The sequence below is a fragment of the Phyllopteryx taeniolatus genome, chromosome 2, assembly GCF_024500385.1.
Source record: "Phyllopteryx taeniolatus isolate TA_2022b chromosome 2, UOR_Ptae_1.2, whole genome shotgun sequence".
Classification (NCBI taxonomy): Eukaryota; Metazoa; Chordata; class Actinopteri; order Syngnathiformes; family Syngnathidae; genus Phyllopteryx; species Phyllopteryx taeniolatus.
In genome coordinates this window covers 1579809-1602898 of record NC_084503.1, presented here as the reverse complement: position 1 = coordinate 1602898, position 23090 = coordinate 1579809, and the positions used below count along the sequence as shown (strand labels likewise).

At 41.4% G+C, this 23090-nt stretch overlaps 2 protein-coding genes across 9 annotated transcripts in view; both read right to left on the bottom strand.

Annotated features, from left to right (window-relative positions):
* The window catches only part of secisbp2l (SECIS binding protein 2-like), a 29476-nt gene extending 25321 nt beyond the window's left edge, over nucleotides 1-4155 (bottom strand). For all 7 annotated transcript variants that reach the window (XR_009785129.1, XR_009785130.1, XR_009785131.1 and 4 more), the window contains exon 1: nucleotides 3878-4155. Coding sequence is in view for 2 of the 7 variants with exons in the window: in XM_061751538.1 (XP_061607522.1) it covers nucleotides 3878-3898 (21 nt within the window). In the remaining 5 variants the exon portion in view is untranslated. The remainder of the gene's footprint in view (nucleotides 1-3877) is intronic.
* A 2685-nt stretch (nucleotides 4156-6840) lies between these two features.
* On the bottom strand, nucleotides 6841-22324 carry cops2 (COP9 signalosome subunit 2). Of its 2 annotated transcripts, XM_061751519.1 has the most exons (16): nucleotides 22175-22324; nucleotides 16506-16663; nucleotides 15268-15475; nucleotides 14733-14846; nucleotides 14578-14655; nucleotides 14357-14482; nucleotides 13460-13549; nucleotides 13283-13360; nucleotides 12407-12581; nucleotides 12140-12318; nucleotides 12006-12058; nucleotides 11522-11619; nucleotides 11354-11436; nucleotides 10353-10411; nucleotides 7446-7466; nucleotides 6841-7316 (listed from the first exon to the last, which is right to left on the bottom strand). In XM_061751519.1, the coding sequence occupies exons 3-16, from the start codon at nucleotides 15319-15321 to the stop codon at nucleotides 7172-7174; spliced, it is 1353 nt and encodes a 450-aa protein (XP_061607503.1). In that variant the 5' UTR covers nucleotides 15322-15475; nucleotides 16506-16663; nucleotides 22175-22324; the 3' UTR covers nucleotides 6841-7171. The 2 variants fall into 2 exon arrangements, with proteins under 2 accessions (XP_061607503.1, XP_061607509.1); XM_061751525.1 differs by lacking the exon at nucleotides 7446-7466 and having other exon boundaries at nucleotides 22175-22322.
* Between the last annotated feature and the right edge of the window lie 766 nt (nucleotides 22325-23090).

Below are 23090 nucleotides of genomic sequence, written 5' to 3'. Positions count from 1 at the left end.
TCTTTTGGATTGTGGCCCAAAAAGTTCAAGTTTCATCAGATCATACCACATTTCCCAACATGCATTTGTTAAATGTAGCCAGGCTTGGATGCTTTCTCTTTCTTGCCACCCTGCCCCACAGCCCAGACATGTGAAGAATACAGGAGATTGTTGTTACATGTACTAAACAGCCAGTACTTGCTACGAATTCCAGCAGCTCCTTCAATGTTGCCGTTGGCCTCGTCAGCCTCCATGACGCGTTTCCTTATCATCTTTTCATCCATTTTGGAGGGACGCCCAGTTCTTGGTAATGTCACTGCAGTGCCATATTTTCTCCACTTGATGATGACACTCTCCACTCTGTTCCATGTTACATTGAATGCCTTTGAAATTCTTTCGTACCCTTCTCCTGACTGATACAATTGAACAATGAGATCCCTCGGATGATGTGGAAGCTCTCTGCGGAGCACGGCTTGCGCAATAAAATGTGACTACAAAAACATCTGAACTTTATTTTGGGTTAATCTGCAATCACGATAAATGGTGGCAGGCGAGTGCCGACCCCCATTTAGCAGTTTGAATCTGATTGGTTAATTCTAAACCGAGCTTCACTCGCAGTTATAAGAGTGTCCACACCTGTGCAATCACATTATCCAAGTTTTTTATTTTGACTTCTGTTTTACTGTTTATTTTGTCTTTACTTTTACTTCTTGAAACCTGAATGGCGTTCATCCCCGACGTATGAAGGCTCGTACGTAGTGTGTCCACACGGATTTTGTCCCAGAAATCCCGAGGAAAACCTGGCATTCTTGAAGTAAATGAACTTTCGTTCGAAAACCGTTCTTTGACGCCAGTATGAGCGCGTTCTCAATTATGTTCATCGGGCAGAAATGAACTAAGTTTCAGTTCACCTTTGCACAAAATATGAACTCGTTCGCCAACTTTCGCTCATTGAAGTCGTTCGGCCAACTTTCGTTCATTCAATTCGTTCATTAACTTTCGATGAACACATCATCTGGAATTTTTACATCCTACACCAGCTCTCTTTGTTCCGTCAAGTCTCATGCCACCATTTTGTTTGGGGGGGGGGGTCCGATTTTTTTGCAATTACATAGAAAAGGCATTCAGGAAACTATTGTTGATGACGTTTCCAAGAATTTCCAACAGAGTTAATCAACTTAGCTGTGTCCATGCCAATCACACTAAAATAGACCAATTGGGTTGACTGATTTATATGTTAAAAATACATTTAAAACCCAGTCCATTTATTCTTCTTTAAGTGGTGTCCAAGATGGCCAATTAAAAAGAGGGTGAGCCAGTTCAGTGAACAAAGAGGCTTCCTAATTTCTCTCAAACAGTGCTCGGGATGCAAGTTACAGTCATGTAACACAGATAGCTATTGTGTCCCACCACCATTGGCGGGGGGTGTTGTCCCGCCCGACTTTTCCTCCACAAATCTACAGATGTCAGCTTGTACAAACAGAAATGGAACAGATTAAGCATGAATAGCCAATTCAGTGAAACTAAACAACTTTTGACTCTCAAGATGCAGGATATGGCTGCAAGAAGTGATTGTTTTGTAGCGGGAATGAAGTCTGTACTGGTACTAGCTCAGCGGCGGGCAACCGGCAACATTTGCACAACGGATTAAGCCTGCTGTGCAATTCTCAGAACAAACCAAAAAAAAAAGATCAGAGTACAAATTCTTACAATATAATACAAAAAACGGTTCCAAATAATAATAGCATAATTTACTTTTATACATTTAGTAGGAGAGCTTGAAAACACAAGTGTCCCATGACAACAAAAAAAAAAGGCTCCCATAGCAGGCTGTGACAGGATTAAGTGTGAGAGGATAACAGAGACAGCAACACAGGATAATCTAATTACACAGCAAGGAACAGCATGGAGGCCACACGTGCACGAGTAGTGAAACACAAATTTAGAACTCACAGGTGATGAGAATTGTAATGTGGTGTTGAGTTTTGAAAGACCCCAAGATGACCGAACCCTTGACTGGCTCTACACGCACGCGTATGTGTGCGTGTATGCGCGCGCGCGCATGTGTGCGTAAGCGAGTGTGTGAAGGAGAATAGCAGCGATTGTCAAAGTTGCATTGAGGTCACAGGCAGATGTGCATCTTTGGAGATACAAGAGCCAATGCATGTATAGAAAGGCACTCACAGAGGCCTTTAGTTTGCAAGAATTAAGCATCCTTGTGTATCTCGAAAAGCGTTATACAAGTGTCATTTATTATTTTCATTATTATTATTAGGAAATGTCACTTTTGAACGCTGCACACACAACATAGAAGCATTTATTCAAAATCTTTGATATCCATCTTAAGGTCCTTGTACTAGTACACTTTGTCCGCACTAGACACAAATTCAGCGCGAGCTACTACTGCTTTCCACTACGCTATGGCATTTCTGCACACTAGTAGAACATTTTCGGCATACTAGTAGGACAACTACATGCGACCGGTGAGGCAAAACTGGGCACGAGATGACATCTGTGTGCTAGTTAACTTAAAAACATTTTATAATGTGACTAGTAATACTAGTAGTGCATAGCAGTCCATAGTGTACAGTTTTGCCTCACTATGACATGTACTTGGCGCACTAGTAGGACTGGGTAGTCGTGCAAGATTCAATTCGATTTCGATGCTTTATGTTGCGACTGAATTAGATTTCGATTGTTTGTGTTGTGATTCTATTTGATTCAATATCAATTGAAATGCTGTGGTGTCCATTCCACGGTGGGTGAGACAGGGGATAACGATTCCAAATGCCGCAACACAACGACAATGACCTACAACACAACCCATTAAGGTACAACAACGAAAAAGAACGCAGGACTCCCTTCGACTGCACATTTCGCCCGGTTTACCGGGGAGTCCGACACGTATTGCCTTTATCATTTCTATTCTATTAAAAGATTATCTTGAAGAAATTAAAGTTGGGATTAGAACAAAATGCCTCACAATATCTATCCATGTAATGATTTTCGGAGATTCAACATCCTTTTATTGTACTTAAAAAACAACAACAATGGATATCTTAATGAAAGACCTATTTTGAGACGTTTACATTTCATCATACATGCAAAGATTGTAGATCATTCAGCCTTACAAGCTCTGACAGTGACCACCACACCTCATTACGTCACATGGCAAAACACTGGCACGACGAATCTCTGTGCGCGCCTCACACGACAGTGGAATGTCATAAATGCTGAAGAACCGGACATTCTGCTTGCAAAACTTCAGCGCCTCAATTAAAAGCACTCTCAAGCGTTCCTGGTAATGGCTGCGTGAGAGTTTTAATTGGGAACTGAATGGTCGCTCAGCTGTTGCTTTGATTTCCAAACGTCGGTCAATGACAGCTGACATGTTTGGGCTCATGTAGCTTAAATAGCCAAGTTAGCATCAGCATGGACGTCGCTCTCATCGCACTGAACTACATAATACATATCTTACACTGGCGACAAAACCACAGTAAACTTGTGACGCGTATATATATATACATATGTATATATATATATATACACACACACGTGGGTATATAAATGTGCAAAAAAAAAAAAAAAAAAAAATTCAATTAATGATAGCTGTGTGAGAAAAGCTGCGCTTAGCTCTACTGACGATGCTAAGCAAGCAGAACTGCCATTTCCAAACAACGGGTCCTGTTAAATGAGTCTAAACAAGCACACATACATTACATGAATGCAACTGCAACACTCCATTGCCCAAATAAAACAATGAGGTATTTTGTACTTCAAGAAATTCAATTCCGGGCCTCGGCGTGACAAAACCATAACGTTGCGCCCGCTTTTATTACATGCTAATGCTTTAGCAATACAACCAATAAAAAACATGTTTTTTTTTATAGTGAAGTACCTTAATGTCACTTGCATCCATGTCAGTCACCGACGCGGCGACTGTCCGTCATTGACCCCACAGTGGACGTCAAGATGTGGGCCTTTTTATCTTCTTCATGGTGAATAACAACAACAATCCGCGAAGGTTTAAGCGAGATGTGCACTCGGCTCTGGCCGAATGGAAATGGGCTTGAGGCGGAGACGAGTCCGCTAGCCGTGTGTTAGCTCCCAGCTCTGGCCGCTGGCTAACTACTGCGATGCAGCCCAAGCGAGTCACACTCAGTTGACTGAGTCTACAGTGGGAGACCGGAGTCACCTGAGCGGAAGTAGTGGAGGCCGAGAGGCGCCCCCATTGGCTCGAGTATTCAGCGCGTCAAAACACGTCATCGAGGCAACGTCGCTATTTTTTAAATGACGTCAGGCACCGTTTGATTATTGATATTCACTGACTTGATTCTTCATGAGCAACAAAACTAAACAAGTCTTTATTATAAATTTATGAATTATTCTTGCAAAATTCCATATTCACAAGTCCAAATTTAGGCATTCAAAACCTCTTTTAATATTTGAGAAGGAAACCAAACAATATAAGTACCACATTTAACTCCCAAAACAAAAAAAGCATCCATCCATTTTCTACCGCTTATACGAGGTCGGGTCGCGGGGGGCAGTAGCTATAGCAGGGACGCCCAGACTTCCTTCTCCCCAGCCACTTCATCCATCTCTTCCGGGGGGATCCCGAGGCGTTCCCGCGCCAGCCGAAGGATGTAGTCTCTCCAGCGTGTCCTGGGTCGTCCCCGGGGTCTCCTCTCGGTGGGACGTGCCCGGAACACCTCACCAGGGAGGCATCCGAATCAGTTGCCCCAGCCACCTCATTTGGCTCCTCTCGATGTGGAGGAGCAGCGGCTCTACTCTTGAGATCCTCTCGGATGACCGAGCTTCTCACCCTATTCTCTAAGCGAGAGCCCGGACACCCTGCGGAGGAAACTCATTTCGGCCGCTTGTATCTGGGATCTTGTTATTTCGGTCACGACCCACAGCTCGTGACCATAGGTGAGGGTAGGAATGTAGATCGACCGGCAAATCGAGAGCTTCGCTTTTCGGCTTAGCTCCTTCTTTACAACCACAGATCGATACAAAGTCCGCATCACTGCAGACACCGCACCGATCCGCCTGTCGATCTCCCGCTCCATTCTTCCCTCACTCGTGAACAAGACCCCAAGATACTTGAACTCCTCCACTTGAGGCAGGATCTCATCCCAGTCCTGGAGAGGGCACGCCACCCTTTTCCGACTGAGGACCATGGTCTCAGATTTGATTCTAATTCTCATCCCAGCCGCTTCACACTCAGCTGCGAACTGCTCCAGTGAGAGTTGGAGATCATGGCTGCCAGAGAGGTGACATTCCACATCCCGAGAACCAGCTTCTGTAGTCGGGGATCAGATCGCCAAGGTCCCCGCCTACGGCCACCGCCCAGCTCGCACTGCACCCGACCACTATCGCCCCTCCCCCACAGGTGGTGAGCCCATGGGAAGGGGGACCCACGTTACCCTTTCGGGTCCCGGCCCGGCCACCAGGCGCTCGCCTTCGAGCCCCACCTCCGGGACTGGCTCCAGAGGGGGGCCCCCCATGACCCGCGTCCGGGCAAGGGAAACCAGAGTCCATTTTTTGTCGTCATCATAAGGGGTCTTTGAGGAAAAAAAGCAGAACTGATTATTTGAGTTCTTCATTTGTTTTTATAAAAAAAAAAATCCTCTGGCTCATCTTTTGTGCAATGTATGTATTAATGACCATGTTATCTATTTTTGTTTGTTAAAAAACAAAAATAAACAAATTTTTTAATGTCATATGTTCAATAAAGATTTGACTGGTTCAGACCAGCACTGATCTGCTATACTTCAACTTTACTCATGTGATAATAAGGAGAAGCACTTAGTAAAACAAAAATACCTTCAACTGTTCAACGCACACCAGCTTTCATTAAGCCTCTGATTAACCCCAAATCAAGTTCAGCTGTTCTCGTAGACTTCTCCAATGTAGATATACTTTATTCATCCACAAGGGAAATTCACAATATCCATAGGATAGACAAACAGGAAGTTAAAAGTTACTGATCAAACGGATACTAAAAACTTTAGGATTAGTTTTATCATGTTTAGTTTTTAAACATCATTTTAGACTAAAATGACATTTAAAAACTAAACACATTGAGCTACTGGAAACGCTTCATCCTCACCAGTAATTCGATGTTGAATGATGTTGAACAGCTTGATGACAAGCTGTTTAAGCATTTATTCAATATCCTACTAGCGCACTGAATTATGAATGAAAACTAGTGCGCTGTCAGTAAATGCTCAAACAGCTTTATGGCAAGCCATTTCTCTGATATCCAATTGTCTTACTTGCGAGGACAGACAGCATACTAGTACATGAACGTTAAACTTTATGGCATTTATTTGACATCCAGTTGAGGATTCCTCTAATACTAGTACACTTTTTGACCTCTGTAGTAGGTTTACTTTGGCATACTGGTAGACCTACGTCACTAGTGAGGCAAAACTGTGCACTACTTGACAACTGTGTGCAACTAGTACTACTAACGACATTACAGAATTCTACTAGTTAACATCTAGCGCTTCACTCGGAGCACAGATGTCAACCAGTGCAGCTTTGCCTCAGTAAAGACGTGTAGTTGTCCTTGTATGCCAAACGTTTACTACTTGTGAGGACTAAGAGCATACTAGTGGACGTTAAGGCGGACATCAAGGATGTCCAACAAATGCTCGAACAGCTTTACGGCAAGCCTTTGGAGTATTTACTGGCTATAAACCTAGTGCGCAGAATTATTATTATTATTTTTTTCTTTTTTACTAGCGAGGACAAAAAGCGTACTGTTACATGGACCTTAAGATGGATATCAAATCAATCAAACGGCTTTCCATTGGTAGGTGTCTCGTCATAATGAAAATACTCCATTTCAAGTTGAATCTATTAAGTGCTGACAGTAGTTTATTACCAACAGGCAACAGTATACATTAAAATACTTTACTGTCTGTGTATCTTCTCATACATACACATTTGGAGAAACCACTATATCTGCACATGGAACGATCTGCCAATCTGATACATGAAAAACAACAGTGTCAGTGATTTCCTCTCGTCAGGACAAAACAACACATTCTCAAGGCTCTTTTTGAAAATCGGTGGCGTTTTTCCAAAATGTGTGGCGTCTCTCGTCTCCGAAGCACGGTAGACTACATGATGGATGTATTCAAACATGCCATTTTCCTTGTCTCTTGATTTTTCCGTGGCATCATGTGAGCTTGCTCACAATGGCCTGGTTGAGAGAGTTCAACTGATTTGTCCATTTGTCTAAAGCTGTGTAGCGAGCGCCTCCCCTTTTCTGGTAGTCAAGTTCTAGTAGCTGGTTGACTTGGTCGATTCGCCCGTGGATTGTGCTGAGAAGAACACAAAGAGTTCAAGATCAGCTAGAAGTAGCAGACACACATTCATCAAGTAATAAGAAGTGAGGACAGAGCAAAACGACTTTTGGTTTGACATAGAGTGAACATCAAAAGTCTACACACCCCTCTTCAAATGCCAGGTTTCTGTGATAGAAAAAATGAGAACAAGATAAATCCTTTCAAAAAGATTTCCACCATTAATGTGAACTCAAAAAATATATATATTTTCAAGAGGGTTAGTCATAATAAACAACTAACATAGTATGGTTGCATAGGTGTGCACACCCTTTACAACTAGGGAAGTAGCCGTGTGCTTAAGCCCGAACAAAGTTCAGCTGGTCTGGCATGCCGTTTCTGACATTTTTGTAGTCACATCTGACGCTTCGTCCTCACTATTACCTCCGCAGTGACCCTCCAAAGCGACAAAGGTATCATCAGGAAAAGGCTACAAAAGAATTTCTAAGGCATTAAATATACCAAGAAACAGTGAAGACACTCATCATCAAGTGCGAAAATTATGGCTCAACAGTGACACTACCACGAACTGGGCAGCCCTCCAAAAATTGATGAAAATACGAAAAACTGGTCCAGGAGGCTGCCAAGAGATTGAAATTGAAAGAGCTGAAGGAAATCCTGGCAAGTACTGGCTATTCGGGGGGGGGGTATCCTGGTCTCAGATTTATTATATCACAAAAACCTGGCATTTTACCAGGGGTGTGAAAACTTTTTATATCCACTGTACATGTAAATTAATTTGGTTTTGTTAAGTATAATTTAGATTGAGACAATTAAGGATTGAAAACAAGTCTAATTGTACAAATATACTACAACCCCAATTCCAATGAAGTTGGGACGTTGAGTTAAACATAAATAAAAACAGAATACAATGATTTGCAAATCATGTTCAACCTATATTTGATTGAATATACTACAAAGAAGATATTTAATGTTAAAACTGATCAACTTGATTGTTATTAGCAAATAATCATGAACTTAGAATTTGATGGCTGCAACACGTTCCAAAAAAGCTGCGACAGGGTCATGTTTACCACTGTGTTACATCACCTTTTCTTTTAACAACATTCAATAAATATTTGGTAACTGTTGGTGGAATTCTTTCCCATCCTTGCTCGATGTACAGCTTCAGCTGTTCAACAGTCCGGGGTCTCTGTTGTCTTATTTTATTCATAATGCACCACACATATTCAATGGGAGACAGGTCTGGACTGCAGGCAGGCCAGTCTAGTACCCGCACTCTTTTACTACGAAGCCACGCTGTTGTAACACGTGCAGAATGTGGTTTGGCATTGTCTTGCTGAAATAAGCACGGCGTCCATGAAAAAGACGTCGCTTGGACGGCAGCGTATGTTTCTCCAAAACCTGTATGTACCTTTCAGCATTAATGGTGCCTTCACAGATGCGTAAGTTACCCATGCCATTGGCACTAACACAGTCCCATACCATCACAGATGCATGCTGGCTTTTGAACTTTGCATCCATAACACTCCGGATGGTTCTTTTCCTCTTTGGCCCGGACGACACGACGTCCACAATTTCCGAAAACAATTTGAAATGTGGACTCATCGGACGACAGAACACTTTTCTACTTTGCATCAGTCCATCTTAGATAAGCTCGGGCCCAGAAAAGCCGGCGGCGTTTCTGGCTGTTTTTGATAAATGGCTTTTGGTTTGCATAGTAGAGTTTCAAGTTGCACTTCCGGATGTAGCGCCGAACTGTATTTACTGACATTGGTTTTCTGAAGTGTTCCTGAGCCCATGTGGTGATATCCTTTACACATGATGTCGGTTTTCGATGCAGTGCCGCCCGGGCATTCAATGTTGGTTTTCGGCCTCGCCGCTAACATGCAGTGATTTCTCCAGATTCTCTGAACCTTTTGATGACATTATGGACCGTAGATGATGAAATCCCTAAATTCCTTGCAATTGTACGTTGAGGAACATTGTCCTTAAACTGTTCGATTATTTTCTCACGCACTTGTTCACAAAGAGGTGAACCTCGCCCCATCTTTGCTTGTGAATGACTGAGCAATTCTGGGCAGCTCCTTTTCTACCCAATCATGGCACCCACCTGTTCCCAATGAGCCTGTTCACCTGTGGGATGTTCCAAACAGGTGTTTGATGAGCATTCTTCAACTTTCGCAGTCTTTTTTGCCATTTGTCCCAGCTTTTTTGGAATGTGTTGCAGCCATACAATTCTAAGTTCATGATTATTTGCTAAAAACAATAAAGTTCATCAGTTTGAACATGAGGTATCTTGTCTTTGTAGTATATTCAATTCAATATAGATTGAACATGATTTGCAAATCATTGTATTCTGTTTTTATTTATTTTTAACACAAAGTCTCAACTTCATTGGAATTGGGGCTGTACCTTCATTAAATTGTTCAAATGATTTTTCTTGTCAGCAACAAATTAATAATTGTCAAAGCAGTTTATAACAGTGTGGAGGACTAATTACTTGCATAAACGTTAAGTGTGAACTAGTGCTTTCACATCCACACACTCCTGGAACAAGGAAACGTTTGAACAGAGGATACCGCACTTCTGGTAATTTTGCTGCCAATAAATTCCACCTAGTTCTTGTTAGGGCAAAAAGATGCAAACTATGAGGAAGGTATTTAAAATCAAGCAAACTAGTTTGTTTGTTTATTTTATGTGGCCAGTGAATATAAATCACCTGGGTCTACCTTATGTTTCTTGCAAAAGTCTATACTAAAATTGCAATTATTAAATTATTATTCTTTTTTTTTTTTTATATAACACTGAGATATTGCAACCATTTTTATGTTAACAAAATCCTTAAATTGAACAAAAGCTGAACCAACATTTTCTTGACTTCTGATTTCAAAACTAGTCACCTGTCAATTTATTGTGTACAGTATATGTAATAATATGTTGAGGCGGTTATATATTAACATGGTTTCACAGCCATAACGGCCGTTTGGGGGAAATAACAACAAAAAAATCTGTTTAACACCACTGGAGCGCGTAAACAAAGGTGACACGTACTTATCCAAAATACACTGCACTAGCAGACTCTCCACATCACAAACATCGATATTCAGCTCCTGAAACACAAGGCAGAGAGGCAATTGTCACTCTGCAAGTCAACAAGTGCATGGAAGTTGGGTTTGAATTTACAGTTCTGACTGTGGTATTGTCATTTTGTTCTCATTCTTTTGACAGCTGGGTACTCCACCACAGCGCACATTCTCAAAGATGTGCGTTTGCCATAATGGCAGCAGAAATAAAAAAAATTATAATGCATGGAATCTGCTATCTTCAGATTGGAGTCAGGGCCTCTTCCAGACATGGATACAAATCCGATATGTATCGGATATATTCCAAAAGTAAGTGAAAGTTTTGTCTTGTAGCTTACTTTTTCAACTTTTGGTAGGAATCCCCGGTAAACCAGACAAATTATTGTTGTGGTCTATTTATATAATTAATTTGATATTTGAAAATATGTACAGTTATTAGTTGATTATTTTTTACAGTACCTTAAAGCAACAATGCTCAAGGATAAGTGGTCTTTTACATGTTTGAATATAGGGTTAGGTAAAAAAAGACATTTTTACAGTAATAAGAATGTCATTTTTTAGAATTGGGTTAAGTCGAGTCAAGGTTCTTTATGATTGTCTACATTAACAAATGTTAAGTATCACATTGTTTCCACACCGTATCGAATCATTTTGCTGAACCGAATCGTATCGAACCGTTCCGCCCTTAAAGATATCGTTTTTTTGTTGTTTTTTTTAATTGAATCGCAACCCATGTATCTAGATATCGGCCTCATGCCAAAGATTCGTAACACTACCTAATAATACGCCAACAAGAAGGCCAGAACCCGGATTTGAAACCCCAACCACAGAACTGTGAGGCAGCGTGCTAACCACTAAGACCACCGTGCTGCTTTTTCCATTATTTCATAGGAGACTCTTTGCAACCAAAATACATACATCCATGAAACATGAAACAAAATCAAGAAATTGGTGATCTAGGAGTCTTACCTTAGAAATGAAAGGGATGTGTATTCTTGTGTATGGTTTGATGAGTTTGATAAGTACTTGAGTTCTAATATTACGCAGTAGCTCTGAAAAGAAAAATGGGAAAAAAATACTCTTGATGCATGTTTACGGCCACCACCACCACCACCACCAGTTACAGTCCCCACTCACCCTCTATGTGCTCTCTGATGAAGGGGTCATCCATTATGTTACTATGATTTGTTTTCAAGATTTTCTCAAATTCAGTGATGTCATTGTTCTGGTAGGCGCTGGAGGGACAAACAAATAATGTTATTAGCACCACACATTGTATCTAAATGAGCACTAAAAACTCATCTTGACAGCTGTCAATCGTGGTACAGAATATGAAAAAAAAAAAAAAAACACTATTTTTGCAAACTAAGAAAAGAGCAACAAATACATTTAAGTCCCAGTGAATCGTTACAATTTGCATGGGCTTGGAAATTCAAATGACCTGATATCAGGTCTCTTGGCAGAAAAACGTCTGGAAATGAGGAATGCTTGGACGATTTGAATTCATATTGCACATGTTTACTGAGTCACCATAGAGGCAATATTACAACAAGTTGGTTTGGTAAAATATGCCCCCTTTAAAGAGGTGATTAACACACCAATAACAAAACAACATTCTTACCTTACTAAATTCGTCATTGCTAGGATTTCTGGATCATTTTTGTATGGTTTGGCCTTTTGGGTGGGAAAAAAATGAACATTAGGTAACATCAGTTATGAGCTAGGATTCTCAACAAAGTAAATGAAATATCACACCTCTTGCGAGTCAAAAGGATTGATTCCCGACTTCATTAGCATGTTAGCTAGCACCAGGTACTTCAGACATGTCGTCCTTCTCGGGCTTCCAGACTCGTCATAGTTTTTAAAGGCTTCAAAGAAGTCTGTGTGAGCTTTCTCAAACTCCCCCTCTCTCAGATGCATTTTGCCTCCACACTCTGTTCAGAACCAAACCAGCACGTCAATTATCAGAAAGAAGCTTTATTAACATGCGATGTGGAAGTTGCTGACGAGTCAACCGCTTACCTCGGATAACGCCCATTATAAGCGGATGAGGAATGGCAGATTTAATGTGGAGCGATTGCTCGTACAGGGCTTTCAATTTCTTGTTGTTTTTTTGTGCCGTGTACATCTGAATTTCCAGAGCGTAGATCTCTAACAACTGCGTGCCTTTCTTCAGGTCATCCTCTCCATCGTCTGTCTGTGATGAACAAGAAAAGAAGACGAGAGGACACGAGCGCTACATCCACACGCTATTTTTCCCACTCGCTCAAAATAAATATTCTTGTTCATTTCAAGTGCAGGAAAAAGCAACGTGCTGCCATACGGTCATTTTAGCACCTTTAAAACCTTTTTGAATTCCTTTACAATGACAATGTGTGGTACGGTGGGGCTCCCTCTAGTGATCTGCGAAAGAATTACGAAATTAAATGTTCAAAATGGACACGCTACAGAGGCTTCAACTTTGAAGTAATCCAGTAAGTACATTTGTTGACAACAGTTCAGTTGTATCAAACTTTTAAGTATGATACATTTGATCTTTTAGAAGCGTTTATTTTCTAACATTTATTAAGGTACTACATTAAGAAAGGTTGTAATTAACTTTTATGTGCAAAACATTTTAATTGAATCATTATTTAATTTGTTTTTTTCATTAATGTTGTGTGGGATACCATTGAGGAAAGCTGTTACGTACTTTTAAATTACCTGAGGCTGTTGCTGACATGGCTTATATCTATCTATTTACATTGGCATGTTAAAAAAAAAAAAATAATAGTTATAATCGGTTTGGGAAAATAGTTGGAAAGCTGATACAATTTATAGACAGAAGTAATTTCTATTCAATTAATAAGGTGTGCAACCACAACATAATTAGCTCTCGTGTAGTGAGATTCTGTTTACCTGGCAAGATTGGTGTAATTGCCTGAGGATCTTCTGCAGCTTTCCATACTCTTCTCTCTCCAGGTATAACTTCCCCAGCTAGAGTGGGGGAAAAAAAAAGGCATTTCCATACAGTTGATTCAGAAAAAATATAAACTCTGATAAGGTTAACCCAGAATTTGATAACATTTCAAGTACCTTTGTGTTGGTTTTAAACCAAAGTCTGTCATTTTTTGCATCTTTCAAAGCTTCCAGAGTAGTTTCGTAGAATTCTTGTAGTAAATCCATCTGGTAACATAGGAAATTCACTTTAAAAAAATAAAATAACATACAGAGAGACATAACATACAGTATGGTGCCTTGAGATGCCAGTTTAATTTGTTTTGTGACAATGCTCGTTACGCAAAATACTCTGTTCCTGCGTCCCCTTCAAAAAACAACCAAAAAAATTTTTGTAGTCAGGAAAATACACTATAAAATTGTACTTTCTAAACACATACAGTCACGACAAATACAAAGCAATTAAACAGTTTTTGCAACACTTTTTGCTCAATTCAATGGACATTGAGCTGATTATTCTGGTGTGCGCACCTTGGCCAACTGGGAGCAGTATAATAGACACACACAAGGGACAAAGTAAGCTGCAGTATTATTTGTTGATTTTCACAAACGATAAAGTATCGCTAGAATATGGCTATATCCACTGTCGAGGTGTTGTTCCACTGTTTGCTCTCAAATATCAATTGCTTAAATGGTTGTAATAACTGTGCAACACAAGTGCTATTCTTTAGCCCCTCTATGGCGTTTTGTATCGTCTGTTAGCATTAGCATTAAGCTTTCCTGAGGTAAAGCGCTGTGGTTGTTTAAAATATACGACATGTAATTCGCTTTCTTTTATGTTAGGTTTGCCCAACTTGACATTAAACAGCTTGAAGCCTCTTCATTGAAGAATTGGTCATTATCTGCCAAACTGTTGCTTGTTGTAAAGTGAGTTCACTGCCACCATACAACAATCGTATCTCAAGGGACCAGCGTACGGAGAGACGTAACAAATTTGACTGCCACGTGGATGTGTTTCATAGTCATTAATTGTACCTGTTTAGAGGTGGAGATGTAGTCCAGAATGGAGTTAATGGACTTCTCTGAGTAGTTCCTGGTGACTGCACTTCTGATGTACGTCAGCAACTGTTTGTATCTGTTCATCATCTCTGGGAAATTCGTCTGCCGCAAGACATTTAAACGCAAAGCAAAGATTGAGATATGCCATGATACAGTACCATCAGCTACATGTTATGGATCAGTGTGGGGTTGTTTACCAGCTTAAAGTTGATTTTAATCATCTGCTTCAGTGCCTTGAACCCCCATTCGCCTTTCTCGCCTTCTAATTCCAATACCTGATCATCAAAACATGACAGTGAGTAACAAAACTAACATGAAGTGAGGGCCAACATTTAATTGAGAAACACTCCACCTTCTGGAAACTGCAGAGTGCTGCTTTCGGATCATCCTCCTTCAATGCTTTGGAGTTGTAGTACTGGTTCTCCAGGTCAACATTTGGCTCTGAATTACTGTCCTCTGAGTATTCCTGAATGTTATCACACGTGAACCATTAAAAACGCTAATAATAGTAATAATAATATGTTGCTAACATAGCATAACACAAGTTCGGGGAAGCAAAGCACAACATCAACTCTTCCTGTGGTATTCTGCTATTACGAGCGTCTGCTAAAGTTAGCCAACGTATTTGCTAACTAGCCGGCTGTAGTAAGGAGTTTTAGTCATAGAATGCATGCAAGTTTCACTAAACTCTACTCCAAGGTTGTTGTATATTTTGGTTAGTCAGATCCATGAGTGCAACAACTCTGTGTGTGTGTGTGGCCAGCAAGTAGACTGTATTAGCCCAACAAGCTAACTACGAGGCTAACGCTAGCTAGCCCGCATTATCGCTGCTTTCCAGTTCTGCTGGAGATAAAAGGGAAGAGTTGTGTCATTTGAAATGGAAATACCAGGTCGTAGTCCTCTTCATCATCACACATGAAATCGTCCTCCATGTCAGACATTGCGACGGTCCGTGTTGTCCTTGTTCCGAGACGAATAGTTGGTCGGCCTGTGCTGTGTTTTGCGGCGATGGGAGGTGGTGGTGTGTCAGGGTGGCAAAGCGGCGACACCGACCGCCTTCCGTCAATAGATGGCGCTGTTGGATCGCCTCTCCATCTTGCGTCGTCGACAGCCGTGTTGGGCCAAGACAGTATTTTAGCGATGCTTTGTTTTCTAGGCATCATGAACTTGCTCAATCGGAATCAATTTTCATGTCCTTGTGTTACCCAACTGTTGCGGTTTTTTCCCCCCCTCAGGAATAATAATTAGTTAAAAACGAGGAAAATAGAAAATACTGTAACTATCTGACTGTGATTGGGGGTTGTGACATCAGCAAAAGATGAAAGTCCAAGGGACATTTAATCTTCAACGTTGGCCATATGCGGTGGATACGGAAAGAGGGCGGTTGGGGGCGGGGGGTCTCCGGCCCCCCTCCCTCCAGTGACTACCACTGTTACATTCAACATTATAAATGCTGGGATAGGCTCCAGCACCCCGCGACCCTTGTGAGGATAAGCGATAAAAGAAAATGGATGGTTGCATGGCTTGTGCTGGCTGGCTCCAAAACCCGGAAACGCACTTGCGGCAGTGCGTGAAAGCGTATTTTACGACGACATCCTCCACGTACCGAACTCAGCACAATCATGGTTCCGAAATGCTGAGGAATTTCTTCCAAAATAAATTGGAGCCATTTAATCCTCAATTGCTATGAGTTTGGCAGCCGCCTTAAAATCATCCAAACTCATGTAATATTTGTTGTATTAATTTAGCAAAACATTTGAAATAGTTTTACCCGTCCCACAGGCTTTGAACACATTTAAACATATTTTAAAAAACACATTTGAAATGTAAAAAAAATGCAAGCATCAAATGTATCGAAAACACTGCATGTTTGTAATAACAATAGGATTAGGGTTGGTGGTTCAAGTGACATTCCACAGTCGACGTGTCCTTGGGCACGAAATTGCCTGCAGCGGGCCTGGCAGCTGCTGCCGATTGGTCTATATGTGTGGGCGAATGTGAGCGTCTGTAAAGTGCTTTGGGCACTGCGAAGGTGGAGCTAAAGCACTGTCCTATAAGTGCACTCCATTTACCATTTTTGGATGAAAATGAAATCAAAAATCAAAAACTCACTGTGGTTACTCACCAGTAAAGATACACTACACAACTTTTAGCTGTAATGGCGAGCGGCAGGTAACTCGATCCTTCCTGAAGCATATCCAGGAGTTTGATCTTCTTTCGAATGGTCAGGGCCTTCCCCTGGCACTGAGACTCACTACCAGCAGCCTTCAAAGTTGAAGATGGCTTGGGGGCCATTTTAGGGCACAAAACAGAAAATGATGATGACGATGCCAGCTCTTCCATCTCAGATGTGCATGACGTTACTAGCAGTCAATTGGACTTCAAAAGAATGAAACTCCTTCCACACAAAAAAAATCTGTGAGCTAGCCAGCGAACACTGTTTGTTTTCTCTCCACAATATAGTGAACCTCTCCATATCTGCGGTACGGTATTGACATTATTATGTTATTTGCTGTAAAACCCACCTTTCTGCTGTTTTGTGCTCAAAATTAGTGTTTAACTGCCTCCCGGTGGCATCTTGGTGCCAAGGAACAATGTCAAAGTGAGTTGAGGAGCTTCATTTAGACAAAGGTAGTGCTATGTCACCTTTGTCACCGTCTTGTGGCATCGACAGGCAATTTTAAGCCTTTTTTTTTTAAAGAGGGTGCGGGGGGTGGGGGGGTCATGCATTATTCTTGAATTTCCGCTCTTCGCGGCAGAGCTCCACGAATGGTAGGGGTTCACAGTATTTCCAGAAATCGGCACCTTAACTTCCCATTTCGATTTTGTTGGACACGTTCTCGAAATTGACTGGAGATCCTCTCACGAGGGTTGCACTCCTCTCGAGCGCGAATGGAAGATTCTTGTGCCGAAAACCCACGCAAACACTGTATGTCATAGGTTTATTGGAAGAAAAACAATAACCGATGAGTGAGTGTGAGCGAAAAATCCGAGTCTATCATGCTATGAAGCGAATTGAGCCATAATATTTACAATATTCAGTCATGAATCCCAAACACTGGTGCGAGAGGGAAGAGTGCATCCACTGGTCCCTCGTCTGACTTACAGCCTGAAACGCTTTCAAAAATGTCCACAGTAATATTACTTGGATGGACGTGTGTGTATATATTGACACTGCGTGGCTGTCGACAGCATTCAAATGGAAAGCGTAATATGTCTGCACATGTTGCGGACGTTCTGCGGACGAGCTCCAGAATGTTCACACCCTTTTGTTGCATGCGTGAGATGAGTCATTGGAGCAGCAGTGCGTGCTTTGTGTCTGTCAACGAAATCATTAATTAAAATTGCATCAACATAAATACTTAATAACGAACAGCTTGTCCCCGTTGTAAACCACAACAGCAAAAATGTTACACAACGATGAGAGCGCCTACTATACCCTGATATGTCAACATAACGTTTCACATACCTGAAAATGACTCTTCTCACTGCATACTTCTCTGTAAAGACACTAACAAGCTCAAAGGGGAATGGATTCCCCACTCACGACGGAAGCGATATTGTTATAAAAAGACGTGCTGATTCAACACCTGTATTTAAGTACAAATAAAAGGTACAGACTATGGAATGTACATGAGTACAAACGTAAAGCATAACAATGATTATTATTATTTTATTTCTTCACGGTACTGTCAATGGACCCCCGCATACTCGCGGCTGGGCAACTGCGCATTCATCTATTTGTAGATTTTTTTTGCCCTCTTTTTTTTTGTGTGTTCCTTTTCTGGGGGAACCAAACTCAAAAACGCTTATTGGCGGTTTATGTTATTCAAAACAAAAACAAAAAAACAAAAAAATGGACACTTAGAATGGATTGTCACAAAGTGCCTAGCAGGAGCGAGGTCTAGTGGAAGAGTCGCAGGATCATTCACAGCAAGAATAAGAGGCAGAGAAGGTCCCTGTCTAATAGTGTTGTACCCAATATATGCCTGTGAGTATTGTTGTATGCTCTTTCTTGTACGTGTTGCTGCTTCGTATTTGTTAACGTAGCAGTTGTTTAAAATTAAGCTTTAAAATTACCGTAACATCTATGGTAGTTTTCCTTAGCCTGTCTATGGCGTTTATGTGATAGCGTTAGTTTGATGGACTTTGGTTAGACGAAGTTATATGGTTTGGTTGAACATTTGGGTGTGAATATACAATGTTTCATGTGTCAGTTTGACAATAAACTTAAAGTGGGAGTGACAAATAAACAGCTGGAAGCAAGCACGCTTTGCCTCTTATTGGGAGAACTGTGTGAGCGAGTCTTCTTCTTTTTGTTTCCTCAGTGATGTTATACGACATTCTCCCATGTCTTAACAGTGAGCGAGTGACAAAGGTGCTCAGGAATTCTTTAGAAAGTGTGTTTTAAAAAGTTCAAGTGCGTTTTCACAAGGTTCAAATGTTTAAATCACGTGTGAGGGTTAAAACCTAACTATTACGGTCTACCCATCTTCACCTATCGCGGGAGGGTCCGGAAGATATCCCCCGCAAAAAAACTGCATATAACTGCATTATTATTTCAGACAGTAAAGGGAAAATCTTGGCTCTGGCTTGTGTTGCTTTTCATCCAAACGTTCAGGTGTACACAGTGTTGTGGTGTCTGCAAATATATACGGCAAATTGGTAAGAGCGACAAGCTAACACTCATCTAAGGGTGGCTCCACACTTCTCAGATAGACCGCATTTGTGAAGTCAGGCACGTTCGCGGTTTCTGACAACGAGAATACCAGAACAATTAGACATAATGATATCACCCAGAAGAGGAAAGGGGAAGCACTTTGAGAATTTGTTGTTGCTTAAGAACTCAAAACACGTCTAGTCAAGGCAGCGCAGAGTTATAGAAAGTCCCAGCTGATGAGATAATGGGGCGGCATGCTAACAGTTGCCCTCTTCTTATTCGGTTACGTTTTAAACGTGATTGTCAGAAGTAGGATAAAAACATTGCCCCACCCGTGCCTTACTTCAATACAACTTGTAAAAACATGCATGACGGCACGCTTCAAATATTCTACGTCTTTACCCCTCAGCTATTATCAGCGCCTCATTTATCACATTTGCTCTGTCTGTTTTATTGCCATAGTGTCATCTGCCCGCCACAAGAATAGGACTGATTCACCATCTAGACAACAGCAGGCCCTACATGCAATGTATTCGCACTTTGTAGTTGAGTTGAGAATTGAAATGAATCGTTTTGATTTGCAATTCAATATTAAATTCTTACAGAACTTTATAATCGAGCAAACAAACCTTTCCTTTACATAGACTCTTCTTTCTGTGACGTGCGCGCGCTCACGGCCAACAACGAGGCACTCTAAATCGGCCACGCCTGCTTGAAGACCCAGTCCACACGCTGTCTTTTAAAAAAAAAGATTCCCCCCCCTCTGCGATATCCAACCTTTCGCTGCATGACATCTGAATTCGCTTTATAGGATCTTTAAAGGATCTTATCTTGAAAATAGGAACACATGAAAAGAAAGAGAGAGAGAGAAAAAAAAAAAGAAAAAGCATATCAGAACAGCCAAACCAAGTTCAGGTATGGGCTTCAGTAGCAGTGTGGGTACAATCTGGATTGTATTTGGCTCAATGTATTGTCGTTAGGTTTATTATAAAGTGATTTCGCCTTAGGAGACAATTTATATGACAATAAATAAAACTTACTGCTGTATTCATTACGTACGAATGCTTGTTTGGCTACAGATTGCAGTGCAAAAATCTCCACCAATCATAAACGGTATGCCGGTTACACGACATAACAAATGATGCGCACTGTTAAGTCATGATCTTGCGTGTTGCATTTTGTAGTAGAAATGAAACAAACACCTCCACAAATACGTTTGTATCCTTAGAGGGCAAAAGCTCAATTGGAGCACAAGCAGCGACGCAGGAACGTTAGCAAGTCGACGTCACAGTCATTGCTGCATATTTTCTATAACAGGCAGAGTAGACCTCTTCGCACAGCTCGTCTATTATCCCAGCGGCCGTATTAAAGATATCATATTCATCCATTAGGATCCGCTTTGTTTACGCCTTTACTCGTGAGTCATCCGTTTCGAACTGAGACTCCTAACAAGGAGCCATGTGAGATTTTTCCAGCCAGTCACAAATAGTCACTTTCCACCGTGAAGAGTCGAGGGTCACGCTGAGAGATCACTTTGATATAGTTCATGTTTACGAGTGGCACATTAAATGGCAACAAATTACAATTCTGGCAAAGGAGGAAGGCTTTAAATGGGAAAATATCTCGATCACAGTGTGGATAGGCCTTTTTGTGTCAAAGCGTTGTGTATATTTGAGAGAGCAAATGTCTATGTGTGGAGTGGCGTGCGTGCGTGTTTGTGCGACCGCCTTGGTGCGCACACGCCGACCGTGATCATCAATGCAAGATGTGTCTTGACATCGTTGCACCACTAAGACAGCTGCCTCTCTATTTGCTCAAATACAGTCCAATGAACCCCAGAATATTTGCAGTTCTGCATTCCCAAATCCCAAATTTGAATAACAATATTTCTTTGTTGCCCTCTTGGTGTGTTGAAGTGATTAGAGGAGCTTCATTTTGACAGAAGTAGTCCTTTGCCGCCTTCTTGTGGCATCTATAGGCAATTACAGTACAGTGTAAACCCTTTCAGGCCGGGTGTCAATTACGCGATCATTTTTTCTATTCTTACCGCTCAGTCCCTCTCACTTTGCTAATAGAAGGTGTTCACTCTTGTGGCCTCCACTCTAATAGACGCCATAGCCCAATAAATCAACTGAGATAAACGGCTCACCTCAAATATACACCTTCTTTTCTCCCCTTAGGAAGTAATATCATATCTTACCAAAAGTGCATCAAAAATCCGTGGTGGGCTGCTTACGAAATATATTTGGGCCCACCGCACACCAAGCAACAAAACACAACTGTGAAAAAAAAAAAACTGTTGCCGACTCACACTCGCGCACCAAGCAAATGAGCACCACGCATCTACCAATGCACTGCGAGGGAAAAACTGTGACCCTGTATTGGGTTTTGAAGCTCCACATACTGTACTGTATTACACAACCACAAAAACACGGCGCGATTGTCTTGAAGTCAGCAGATTGCCGCAAAGAGAGGAAACAGGCAATAATAAAGGCGACAGTGAGGATATTTTGAGAGGCTGCTAGCAATGGTCCATGACCCCGTTCACTGACTGCATCTGTTTTGGCAACGGAAACTCTCCACGCTTTGCTTTATAACCAAATGTACTTATGAAATTTGAAATAAAGCTGAGTATTATTGCAAAACAACAATATATACAAACTTTATTTACTGCATTGTTAATCGTAGAAACTGAAAAAATAGTTTTCTTCTTTTGAAAGCCCATTTCTGTTTCGACATTTTGAAGAAAATTCGGAATCGCAGCAAAACTACCGATTGACGGTGGGCCACTCATGAAAACTAGTTGCCGAACCCCGCACACCGCGCAACAGTTCAGTCGGTTTTGTGTGCGGCAGACCTCAGTAGCGACATAAAGTGAGTGAATATACCTGTTCAGATTGTTGTCTGTATAACTCTAGTGACCACATATTTACACAAGAGGCAACAGGCTAATGTGTATTTTGTCTGCCTTCAAAGACAGCGACGGATGATTACATTGTGTTTCGTGCGGTTAGTTTTGGGGGTTGTCATGACCTGCGGAGAGGTCCCAAGAACTTTAAAAGAGTCATTTAATATACAAATCCAGAGGTTTGCAATCTGTAAAGAGTTAAGAGGCGACGGAGAAGAGGACTTACAAATGGCTCTGGGCACTTTTCCCACAACGGCGGGAATCCCACTCAGCCTCATCAATCTGGAGTTGTTTACCGGCAAAATGTGGGGGCATGGTGCAGTGTCCGTGCGGTCAAAAGAGAGCCTCACAGTTCGTGATTTTGCCGGGGCGAGCAGCGTTGGGGCGGAGAAGATACGGTCAGACCCCCTTTATTTGGGTGGTCACATGACAACTTGAAAATATCAGCACACGCAAACACATAGACAAACATAGACACGAAAATTACAGCTTAGCATGCAAGCATTGAACAGATGGGTTGCCACATGACTGTTGTGTACAGTACGTGTGTGCGTGTGTTGCTTTCCCATTACATGTCCTCCTTGCAACTCACTAGACTCCAAAGCGTAAGTCTGGCTTTCATTTGCTTTATGTCTCAACTGGCACTAGCTTGCGAGACGCAGGTGGTCAGACGGGGAAAATCAAAAAAAGCTGTATCGTGGTTTGCACTTGCTTTTCATGTCAAGGGAGGGGACACATCACTTGTCGAAAGAGATCCAAAGTTTGTTATTCATGGTATAAAGTCCCTTTGATAAGGATCATTATCTGCTTATTGCCAATGTTTCCGTACCTGTTTGTTCTCTAGCGGAGCGTAGAGTGATGAAAGTCTTTTATTGCTAGTGGCGAACAAATAAAAATCCCCTTAAAGAGCTTTCGAATGACATCAGTGTGATAGCGTGAGAGTTGGAGGTAGACTGCTGAGGATCTGTTGCGATTGATGTCGGGGGATGATTATTTTACGATGAGCTCATTTAATGATCTAATATTGCTTTACTCTCCTGTCATTACAACGCTCAGAAATAATATATAATTAGCTAATTCAATCAAACAACAACTATTATAGAACAGTCGTGCGTTATACGAAATGTAACAATGTTACGTTA